This window comes from Trifolium pratense, linkage group LG5 (assembly GCF_020283565.1).
Source record: "Trifolium pratense cultivar HEN17-A07 linkage group LG5, ARS_RC_1.1, whole genome shotgun sequence".
Classification (NCBI taxonomy): Eukaryota; Viridiplantae; Streptophyta; class Magnoliopsida; order Fabales; family Fabaceae; genus Trifolium; species Trifolium pratense.
In genome coordinates, this window is record NC_060063.1 from 25,146,817 (window position 1) to 25,159,232 (window position 12,416).

Sequence of the window (12,416 nt, forward strand, 5' to 3'; positions counted from 1 at the left end):
GTCACTCCATTTTGTGTGCGTGAGTTTTCAATAGTTTTGTCATTTCATCTATCAACAAAAAAAAATAAATAGTAAAAGAACAACAATAATAAACCCTTATTGTAAAAAAAATATAAAAAATAATAATAAACACTTATTGTAAAAAAATAAAATAAAATAAACACTTGAAAAAACAATTAATTAATGAGCAAAAAGGATTTTCTTCATCATCATCGCTCACCCTCCCCATAGTCACACCACTATCCATCAAATTTGATTTTCTTTCTTCCCTAAAACTTCCAACAATCGAGCAAAAAGGATTCACATCTTCAATCTCAATTCTCAAATAAGCAAAATCAAAGTGTCAACCTCAAATCCTCAATCTTGAGATTGAAAATCTAAGGTAAAGTGAGTATTTCAATTTTTCCATATTCTATTCTCTTTTTTTCAGCTGAACCCTAAAACCCCAATTTGTTAAAAACTTCTATTTTCTCAATTCCTTTATAATCAATTGGTGTGAAGAACAATAGTATTTAGTTGTGATTTTCATCTGTTATGTTCCGTAGGTTATTGTATGTCTTGGATTTGTTCATCTAGCTTTGATAGTGTGTTTTTGGTGTTGGTGATATGGTTATTTGTTTGGGTAGTGTCTTGCTCCTGCTATATTATGCAAGTGTTAATACGAGTTCCACTCTTTGAAGCACCGACACACCGACACTTATAGTTACATTGAATTGTGTTATTTTTTCAAATTATTATCGGTGTCGACGTGTCAGTGTCCGTGCTTCATAAGTTCCACTAGACCTCACTGAATTATAATTTCAAAGTTTGAAGAATTGCATTATGATATGGTCACGGGTTTGGATGTGAAATTGGCTTAGATACAACAATAGAAGGCTATATATATGAGCCATTTTATATTAAATTAAAAGAAAGATTTATTGGCATTGTAAGTGTTAAAGAAACAAGTTTGGTGGTTTGAGAACTTTAATCCAAAATGAGAATCCATCTGTTTATTATGTGCATTGTTTCGTCCATCAACTTCAATTGGTGCTAAGACTCACAAAGATGTTAGTGGTTTTTTCAATAAGGTCAATATGCATGTTAATTTCATACGATCTTCTAATAAGAGACAAGAATTGCTTTGAGACAAACAATTAACTTAGTTTGCTAAATTTCTTTCATGTTTAGCCACACTAGTAGTATTAAATGTCTGGATCCGCCCCTGCTGATTTCATAAGCTGTATTGGAAAACTGAAAGAAAAAAGAAAAAACTTATTTTTCATTAGTCATGCCAAACAGTCTCACAAAACTTATGTCAGTAGATAAGATCAAATAAGTCAATCCAAACAGGTCCTAAATAAATTTGTTGATTTTCTTTAACTTGGGAATAATTTGCTATTTTGTAAATTTGTGGGATTAAATTGCTCTATTCTTACAATTTTGAGGATCAAAATTTTTATTTAGTCCTTATTGTTCCTTTCACAAAGAGACCGTTTTTTCATATTCTTTCAAAAATATTGGTGATTGTTATATTTATCTTTTTATTATAGCACAGTAGTAACAGTTCCTATAGCATAACGTCTAAGTTTTATCGTTATTTATGTATTAATATATTGCAGGTAGTGTTTCTGAAGAGATATCATTTTATCAACTGAGAACATAACAATTTTGTAGTTTCAAATGGCACTGGTTGTAATCTGTGGTCAACCATGCAGTGGAAAATCCAAAGCTGCGTTATGTCTGGCGGAAGCTCTCAAACAATCTTCAGAATTGAAATATCAAGTGAGAATCATAGATGAAGCTTCTTTTCATCTTGATCGAAATCAAAGTTACGCGAATATGCCATCAGAGAAGAATTTAAGAGGAGTTCTTAGGTCAGAAGTTGATAGGTCTCTGTCAAAAGATACTGTTATCATCGTTGATTCTTTGAATAACATTAAGGGTTATCGATATGAGCTATGGTGTTTGGCTCGTGCTGCCGGGATTAGATACTGTGTTTTTTACTGTGATGTTGAAGATAATGATTGTAGAAAATGGAATCAAGAGCGTAGGGAGAAAGGTGAGGACAACTATGATGATGTAATATTTGAAGATTTGGTAAGGAGGTTTGAGAAACCGGAGAGAAGAAACCGATGGGATTCACCTTTGTTTGAGTTGAAATCAGCATCGTCTTCTTTGTCTGATTCTGCCTCCATTGTAGATGATGCTGTCTCCTACATAACCAAAAAACTGGACTCCAAAACCCGTGATGTGAAGATATTGCAACCATCAATTGCAACTCAAACAAAACGTTTTTCGGATGCAAATTCTCTCCATGAGTTAGACAAAGCAACACAAGAGGTTACTAATGCTATAGCAGAAGCTCAATCTCGTGATCTTGGTATGCTACCAGCTAATGGCATTTCTATAGGGAAAGATTTTCCTCCTATCAATCTTTCAAGATCAGTTGGGTTGCCAGAGCTTCGCAGGTTGCGACGTACGTTCATGAAATTAACAGGTCAAACAAGTTTGAGCGGGAAACCTCCTCCTTCTGATTCAGATAGTGCTAAAAGAATGTTTATTGATTACTTGAACAGGGAACTTGGAACTTCATGAAGAAAAGTATGTTGCAGTAATTTTATCATTGAATTTATATGTGTGCTTGATTAATTAAATACAGAGATGTTTTAGATATTTACTTAGAGCATTGTTGATGAATAAACTGTTTATCCCCTCTAGTTTTTATTGTAATATCAATTGATTGCTTCTCTCCAATCCAAGCTAAGGTTATTTATGTGAATATCTAGTCAACAAAGATGTTGAGCTAGGATTTAGTATATTAGGTATGTAGAACATGTCAGACCTAATGATCCTAGGTCTATATATAGCCGCCGCCGCCGCCTCCTCCCCGTGGGCTTGGCGGGCCCATTAGGCCTAGAGAACCTTCAAGCAAGAAATTTTAGAAAACAACTTGCATTTCAAGGTAACCTTGAATGACTGTACTTATACTTACAAGAACCTATACAAATATTTATAATAATACATATATATCATTTTTAAAAAAATAAGATAAAACAGACGAATATTCCTAAACTAGATATTGACTGTGATCTGGGGACATTTGAACTCTTGATGAAAGTCATATACCTGTAAAACTAAAGATAATAGCAGGGATATTATGCAATTAGAAAAATACTGGACATAATCATTTTACTTTTTTTTTTTTAATAAATATATTATGTCACTTGACATATATTTTCCGGAAACTTGGCCTCACAATATATTGTACCGTATAACATAGCTGACAACTTGCACCAGTTTCATAAAACATATCTGGACAAGTTATGTCAGTTTGATAGAACATATCTGGACAAGTTATGTCAGTTTCATTTTTATTTTTTTTTAAGAAACTAAATTAGCTCATCCAAATTAACATCAGAGAGAATCGAGCCTCAGACCTCAAGAGGAGCACACTCTCAAGTCTCAAGCCAATATCAATGCACCAACCCAAGTGGGTTTATGTCAGTTTCATATTGACTAAAAATAAACGATAATTCATTCAAATTGATAGAGTACATCGATGCAATACAAATTCGAAGGCGCTAAAAACAAAAAGGATAAATCAATAAACTCACAGTATCTATGTTAATAGCATAAAACGGCAAATGCATAAGCCTACAAATTTAAATATTGAAGTGTCCGGAATGTCCATGCCTACGGATATGTAGCGTTGATGACACCAAAGTTGACATTGATCGAATCTGCACTACACCGAACTAATTCTTCAATTTGAAACAAATAAACACCGCACAAAGACGGGACAACAAAATACACCGCACAAAGACATGACAACAAAATACACCGCACGAAGACGAAAAATCAAAACAAACAAATATGTGATAATCACACTTATTTATTATAACGAAAAAGAAAAACAACTTAGAGGGGTGATTTTAGGTCAAAATGAACATTAAATCATCCTTCTTTGATAAACTAATAAACTAAGAAGATATCTGGCAAATTATATCTTACTAGTAGTGGTTTCGTAGTTCAAATGTATGCATAATTATAAATTACTAGACACACCATTAAGTAACAATGTCTCGCTTATCTGGTGTTAGCATTACACATAATAAAATCACTAGTCAATTGAATTAAAAGTAAAAGCTAATGATAATCGATGTGGTCCCTTATAAGTAAAAGCTCACGAGTGGTAGTTGGAGTTTCTTGTACTTGTCTGTGGTAAATTATCTATCAATAAATAATCAACCATATAATTGTCCGGAGGTTGAGTTGAATCTTAGCTATTCAATTGAAATTTTGAAAGATTATTTTGACAAAAAAGTTTTGAAGATTTTTTATTTTTGAACAAGTTTTGAAGATTTTAAGAGACTATTAGTAGACGTTTTACAATCAGGATTCTTAACATATGATTTTAATGGATTTCTAACACTGATTTTCAAGATTTCAAAGTATTATACGGATTTTTAAGATTTCTAACACAACTTTCGAAATACATCAGGATACATTTCTATATGCTTGTCGAAAGATTGCAGAATCATCGTTTAGTGCTTTGTATATATAGTCATATCTCCGTCGTTTAGTGCTTTGTATATATAGTCATATTCCCGGCTAGTAATTTGGTGTCGAGTTATATAGCATTCACCGTACAGTACCTTTTTCATAGCAGCTATAGCATCCAACGCTAATTGCTCTCATCCAACGTTATATGTATATATATAGCAAGCACAATGTTATTTTACAGAATGCATATCAATTGTCATTCAAAAGAAAATAGAGGTAATTAAAAAGTTGTAATAGAAAGAATTTGTTAGTAATTTGCTTTGTGTTTAGCGGGAGAAGAAAAAAGTTTTTGGAGAGTATAAACTTTTAAAGGTTTGACCGAGATTGTTAGATTAATGTTTTATATGTATTTTTTCATTCCACAAAAAAATTCGTCAAAATCTGTATATTTTTGAATACCAAGACACATTTTAAATTGAATATCATAAAAGTATTGATTGAATACCACAAAATTTTTTAATCATAAAAAAGTCTTTTAAAATATTTTGAAACTCAATTCAATACACCCCTTATTAGCTCTAGTTTGTTAGGGGTTGATATTGAGATATTGAAATGGTGAATCTTATGAACACATTCACTTGTCCAAATAACGAAAACAAATTTACTGTTAGTTACAGTGTAAACCGTCTAATATTAATGGATCGTTGAGATCATTTTAGTGTATGTGAAATCTAAACTGTTTGATGCGAAATTAGTAGCTGGGATTAATCATTGCGTAAAACTGTAAGATTTTTTAACCGTAGCAAATCAGAACCCAAAAATTTCTCCACTCACACACCCTAGTCTCTTCTCTCCTTATAAGATACTTTCTCTACCTTTCCAATTCCAAAACTTTCTCCACCAAAATTCTCTCTCTCTCTCTCTCTCTCTCTCTCTCTCTCTCTCTCAAATGGAGTTCCTCTCTTTAATTTATGTAGTTCCAGCATTGTATTTTATTTTTCTAATATGGAAGCTATTTGATCAAAAGAGGGACCAAGAGTGCTACATATTGGATTACCAATGTTACAAGCCAACACAAGATAGAATGCTAGGGACAAAGTTATGTGGCAAAATAATCAAAAGAACAGAGGATTTGGGTCTAAATGAGTACAAATTTCTCCTCAAAGCTATTGTAAGTTGCGGCATTGGCGAACGAACTTACGCGCCAAAAAACGTCATTGAAGGCCGCGAAGCATCCCCAACACTAAACGACGCGATCTCAGAAATGGAAGAGTTTTTCAACGACAGCATTGCAAAACTCCTCTCTAGATCAGGCATTTCCCCTTCCGAAATCGACATTCTTGTCGTCAACATCTCAATGTTTACCTCTCTTCCCTCACTATCGTCACTCATCATTAACCGTTACAAAATGAGACACGACGTAAAAGTGTACAATCTCACCGGAATGGGTTGTAGTGCTACTCTTATATCATTAGACATTGTTAAAAACATTTTCAAATCACAAAAGAACAAGTTAGCACTTTTGGTCACTTCAGAGTCACTTAGTCCAAATTGGTATCCTGGTAATAATAGATCAATGATCTTAGCCAATTGTCTTTTTCGTACCGGCGGTTGTGCGATTCTTTTGACAAACAAAAGGTCCTTAAAGAACACAAGTATAATGAAATTGAAGTGTTTAGTAAGGACGCATCACGGCGCCACAGATGACTCGTATAATTGTTGCCATAAAAAGGAAGATGAGCAGGGCAGGGTTGGTTTTTATTTAGATAAGGCTCTCCCATTGGTAGCAACAAGAGCTTTTGTTGACAATTTAAGGGAAATTTCACCCAAAATTTTGCCACTAAGGGAATTGCTTAGGTTTCTTGTTGTATCACTTTTTTTTAAGAAACTTAAGAAGATAGCTAGTTGCTTAGGTTTGTTGCCTACTAAATCATCATTGAATTTTAAAAGTGGTGTTGATCATTTTTGCCTACACACAGGAGGAAAATCAGTGATTGATGGAGTTGGAAAGAGTTTAAATCTAAGTGAATATGATCTTGAACCAGCAAGGATGGCATTACACCGTTTTGGTAACACTTCTGCTGGTAGTTTGTGGTATGTGTTAGGATACATGGAAGCAAAAAAGAGACTTAAAAAAGGTGATAAAGTTTTTATGATAAGTTTTGGTGCTGGATTTAAATGCAATAGTTGTTTGTGGGAAGTAATGAAAGATGTTGGTGAGGCAAATGTTTGGGAAGATTGTATTCATGATTATCCACCTCAATCTTTGGCCAATCCTTTCATGGACATGTATGGTTGGATGAATCAAGTTGAGGATACAAACTCTTCTGAATTTCGTAATTTTCTAAGTGAAGAAAGGTGATAATTAATGAGTTTAATGGTTTGGCACTGTCCGTGTAAAGTTATTTCATTTTTTATTGTGAAATAAAATACAAAATTAAGAAAAAAATAATTGAAATAATTAATTTCATTCTTTATTGTGGAATGAAATAAGTGTAATTTTGTTCTTTTTTACTAGATTTGTTGACAAGAAGGATCAAGGTTGTTGTGCACTAATTTCATTATATATTCTGTATTAATAATATTCATTATCCAATAAAAAGTTTGTTTACTTTTGTTTCATCTATTACTAGTGTGTATCATATTTAGGCTGTAAATGTAAGGGGATTTTGCTAAGCAAAGTTGGTTTAATAAGAATTTTTTTTTTTAACCAAACAAACTTACTGCATTTCATTAATTATCAAAAGTTCAATACATGAAGGAATAATCTCAAATCTATGGAGATTAGTCCAAGAATTGGCCACCCTAGCTAAAATGTGAGCAACCGAATTCAATTGTCTCCTGATAAACTTAACTTCAAAGTTTACGCATGATAAGAATAATTAGGAGAGTTGGTTTAATCATGATAATAACACTCAGTTCTTCTCACAATTGGTGGTTTGTCCTTGAGAAAGGAGAGTTGATTGATATGCATGATCATTGAGTTATATTATAGTTACTAATTTGATATGTATGTCATTAGATTTATATATCCTTGCTTAAGTTTTATCTTGGTCCTGACTGAATCTTGATTCTTGATCATGAGATACTATATAGTAATTTGGAGAAATGTGTTGATGAAATTTTGTGTAATACACTAGGAAAGTTCTTAGGCTTCACATTAATGTATAGTGGCCTAAGAATGATGACTTATGTATATTTTTGATAGTATGTTTCCAAATTTGTGGTATAGAAATGGGGTGGATTCTAGCATGGGAGAGGCAGGCATGTCTCCTACCAATGGGAGACTAAAATACCTGCTGTTGCAGGTTGAACCGGTAATATGATTTTTTATTTATTTATTTTTATATAATTTTAAAATACAATACTTTATTTAAAAGAAATTTGAAATGAAAAACTTTTAATTTGTCACGTCTTCAACCTCAATCATTTTCTTCCTCACATTGATTTGCAGTTCGCCGGAATTTTATCCAGCAACGCCACTGAAATCACTTCCCGACTCCAAAACCGACAAACAAATACTCTTTTTTACATGATTTTTCGCGTAGATAATTAATATGAACACAGTTTTAACATTAGAGGTCCAGGAATTGAATTCCGAAGAAAGTAGTATCAAGAACAAAAAAATTGAAAACTCTGATTCAGCCACGATCAAGCGAAATTAAACCGATAAAAAGTTTCATAATACAATCAGAAGCATAAATACATTAAAGCTTAGCTTTAATTTGGCCTAGCCGATCTGAAATTCTTCCTAGCCACTTAGAATCTCAAACTGATTGTTACTTGCTTTATTTCCTTACTTATTTCCATGGATTTCAACTTCTAAAAGTGTTTTGAAGCAGTTTGATAAAGGAAATTGAAGGTTTATGAAGATTCAAGATATTCTTGGAATTTGATGAAAATGGCGAAAAGTGGTGAATTGTATTTTGGAATTAACTTAATAATTTTTTTTTTTGCTTTATAACCCTCTGGTTCATAGGGGAAATGAGCCCTAGTAGTCCAGAGTTCGGCCGCGAGGTAAGTAAAGTCTGGCCAAGAAATTGTTCCACCCAGGAATCGAACTCGGGTTCTCCTAATTTAATCATAAACCATATTTAACAATAAAGATTAGATTCATAATATTACTTTCGTGCGAAAGCCAAATAAACATATGAGTATGTATATAACTCAAGTTCTACGACATGTTGATTTATCAAGGATTACTATTATGAATACCTGTATGACGAATCAATTAGATGAACTAACCGTAGAGTCTCTCGGTAGTGATTTTAAAACACAAAGAGAGATACGGACGACGACCATCCGTTGGCTTGTGGTTCTTCCTCAACCGAGATTCCTTATGCCTTAAACGCTATTCAGATGGGGAGAAGAGACGATATGCAGTGGGTCCAATATATTGTGGACCATAGCCTATATCTAGAGAATTTTGTGAAGTCTCTATGTTATGATTGTGAAGCATTTCTCATGGTGTATGTCAAAAATGATTGTATTTCTGTGAATATGAGAGAATTGAGCTTATATCTAGGATGAAGAATTGTAACTAACTTTGAAAGGAAGTTGCAAGTTAGTTATTGGGGTTCATAATAACTGAATTATAACCCTTAGATGGTGATCATAGATTAGGTTAAACAATGGTGGAAATGGATGATGAGAGATTATGTACTAATTTCCATGAATGTAATTCCAATTTGGGAATTAAATTGCAAACTCCTTTTCATTTTCCTTTTTAATGCAAAAATGGATGTATGACAGTAAATGTAATTATTATTGGTGTTACATATCTTATAGTTTTTTGGAATTATTGTTTTACTCCCCCGAAGATTTTTTTCACACTTTTTAGTACATTATAAGAGTTTTTATTAAAAAAATTTAATTTTTTTAAACAAAAGATGAATTAAATATGAATTTTTTAATTATTTCAACATAAATATGTTATAGTTTTCTATTTATGTTTTTTAGTTATAAAAAATCAACTCCGCTAGTAGTTAGTCCAAATAATAAATAATCTTAAATAGTTTGGTACTAATTAATTGAATGAGGGTTTTGTCGTAAAACTGTTTATCTCACTTCTTGACACACAAGTCTTTCATCATATGTGTTGAAATACAAAAGTAAGTATGTTTTTATCGTCTCCACAGGGACTGATGCGATATTGATACCGTTCAACAATTAATATAATTTTAAGTAAAGAGTTCTCAAAGAGGTGTGATTATTGCGTGATGGGTCAAATTGAGCAAACCAAATGAGTTTACAATCATTTAAATCCTTAATTAAAACAAAAACCAATATTTTCAGTTAAAACCGAAATTACTGTAGCAAAAAAAAATTAAAATCCGGTCAAAAACATAAACAATTAAAGAATAAACAAGTATACAATTAAAGAATTACTGTAGCAACAATTTTCTGGTCTTTCAATCCGGCCGTTAATTGTATTTTCTACACATCCTATGGCTAAAATCCAATCTCCCACCAATGGGAGATATGACCAGGTCCCCCATGCTACAAGTTAACCAGGAACCTATATTGCCCGTTGGAAATACTTCACACAGTTGCACGCAATAAGTGATCTTGGCCGTCCAAAATCGATCAAACGGTTTTGATTGATCAATGTGGTTTGAACACGGTTTTAATCTCTACCTTCATTTTTTTATAGGACACGGTCAATCCTTTTAATGAGTCAATCATTTAGTTATAGCGTCTAATCCTTTTCTAGTTAGTCAATTCCCTCAATATGTTAATGAGTCAATTGACAAGATTACGTGTTTGAAAGAGAATATCTTTTTCTCATTTTAGAAGTATATTTTTGAAAATATATTTTTAGATGAAAAATATATATTTGTTATATGAAGTATACTTTCAGACACATGTGATTTTTTAAAGGTTTAATTATACATTTGGTCTCACACGTTTATTTTAGATTTCAATTTAGCCCTTTATGTTTAAAAAGTATCAATTTGGTTCCTTAAGTTTCAACCGTTTGCATTAGTTAGTCATTTCTGTCAGTTTTGTCATATGTGGCAGACGGTGTATAGTTCAACTTGGACACTTCGACACGTGTATAGTTCAAACGGTGTTAGTGGAAAAACTGACGGAAATGACTAACTTATGCAATAGTGAAAACGTAAGGGATTAAATTGAAATCTAAAATATATGTAAAAGACCAAATATGTAGTTGCATTTTTTAAAAATATGCAGTGGAACAAGAAGCTTTTGGAAACAAAACATCAATTTACCTGCAAAATTGATCTTAGGATATTCTTGGTTCTTCAAATAAGTTTTGGGCTACTGTTAGATATTTGGGGGATAGAAATATGTGTATAGAGTTCAAATCCGCTTGCCCTCCATTTATTCCAGTTCCTTTAACAGATATCCCATCACATTTCATTTTAATATTTAAATGATTGAGATTTTATTTTTGGTCATGCTAAGTGCTAACTAGTGTTCTGGAGGCATTAGTGTCTCTGGCCCTTAGTTAAGGATACAAAAAAAAATAAAAATTGAAAATATCACTTTTTACACATTTTAAAAGTTTATTATACAAGTTCTGAGACACTTTTACGATTATTAGCTTCCTTAACCAGTGTTTTGGGAGTACTATTTAACATTTTTCTTTATTTTTAAATCAATGTATTTTTTTAATTAAAAAACTTGTTTAATTTTTATGAATGCTAAATAGTGTCACTCCCAATACAGTGTTATCTCATATCAGTCCAACCATAATACCATGCCACCACCTCACCATGTTATAATATCTTTCAATTCAACGGTCGATTTGTAATACCATTATTTGATAAAAAATTATCAGAGATGTCATATAAAAAGTTTGACACCTTAGTCACATTTGATCCTGACCATTTTAAAAATTAATAAGTAATATGAATATTTATGTGTGTCTAAACACTATACATTTATATTTGTGCCTATGCAAAGATTTCCTCACCTTTGAACCCTTTTTTGTTTTTGCCTTTGCATATGGTATCCTTCAATATTTTGGATGAGAGATGAGAGAGATATGCAGAGGCAAAGAGATATATTAGATTAAAATGTGAAATAAGGACCAGAGTGGAGATGAATAACTCAAGGGAAGTAGCAAAAGGAGAGAGAAAAGAGATTTGTAAAGTTATCAAGGGTGCATGGTAGATCTATGAAACATTATCTATCGAACCGTTAAAATGACTTGTTCACGGTGAGAGACCTATGTCACTCACCCACCCTAGGCCAAGCCGTTTATAAGGATTAGATATTCATTTAAATAAGGTCATGTTAACTTGTACCCTAAGGGCACATGTTAAGTTACCTAAAAATAGAAATATATAGCATTTAATGATACAAAAAATTTAATGTTTAGAGAATTGAATACAACACAAGTTCAATAAATATTTTCCACATTTATCTTCTTAACATGTGCCTTGGGCACAAGTTAACATTCTCCTTTAAATAATAATGTTCTGGTAAAAAACAAGGGGGTTTATATTATTGATCAAATGGTGTGATTACACTCAGTTTAATCCCAACAACCCTGGGAGTTTAATAAGTCAGAATTCGATCTTGCAACAAATGAGAGTATGGAGCTATTTATAGAGCTTCTAGTCTTCTTCTCCAAGCAAGGGTTCCTAAAAATCCGGTCCTTAGCATCTTCTTCGGTGGTATAGCGTGAAAATAGGGATGAGGACCTTGGTCTCCAAGTTATGGCAGTTGCGAGAAGTTTATTTCTTCCTTCTTAAGTTAGCGGTTGATACAAGGAAGGAGAAGATATTTACAGAATCCACCCCTCTTTGGCGTCGCCTTAGAGTTGCAGGTCACGCCCTAGCATCTAATCGCCTATTGGGTTTTTTAGGGTTTGCTTGATTTGGGCTTATAATCCTTTTTACTCTAATTGGGCTTACTGGATATTTTCTTAAGCCCATTGCCCAGTCCACAGCCCCCCAAGC

At 32.6% G+C, this 12,416-nt stretch overlaps 2 protein-coding genes across 3 annotated transcripts; both read left to right on the forward strand.

Annotated features, from left to right (window-relative positions):
* Window positions 1–183: 183 nt before the first annotated feature.
* Window positions 184–2,734, forward strand: LOC123887060 (protein KTI12 homolog). 2 transcript variants are annotated; one of them, XM_045936332.1, is made up of 2 exons: window positions 184–382; window positions 1,602–2,734. In XM_045936332.1, the coding sequence occupies exon 2, from the start codon at window positions 1,663–1,665 to the stop codon at window positions 2,575–2,577; it is 915 nt and encodes a 304-aa protein (XP_045792288.1). In that variant the 5' UTR covers window positions 184–382; window positions 1,602–1,662; the 3' UTR covers window positions 2,578–2,734. The 2 variants fall into 2 exon arrangements, with proteins under 2 accessions (XP_045792288.1, XP_045792289.1); XM_045936333.1 differs by having other exon boundaries at window positions 188–387.
* A 2,700-nt stretch (window positions 2,735–5,434) lies between these two features.
* LOC123885101 (3-ketoacyl-CoA synthase 12-like) lies at window positions 5,435–7,018 on the forward strand. Its single transcript, XM_045934333.1, has one exon. It carries the CDS (start codon window positions 5,435–5,437, stop codon window positions 6,845–6,847), a length of 1,413 nt encoding a protein of 470 aa, XP_045790289.1. The 3' UTR covers window positions 6,848–7,018.
* The last annotated feature ends 5,398 nt before the right edge of the window (window positions 7,019–12,416 follow it).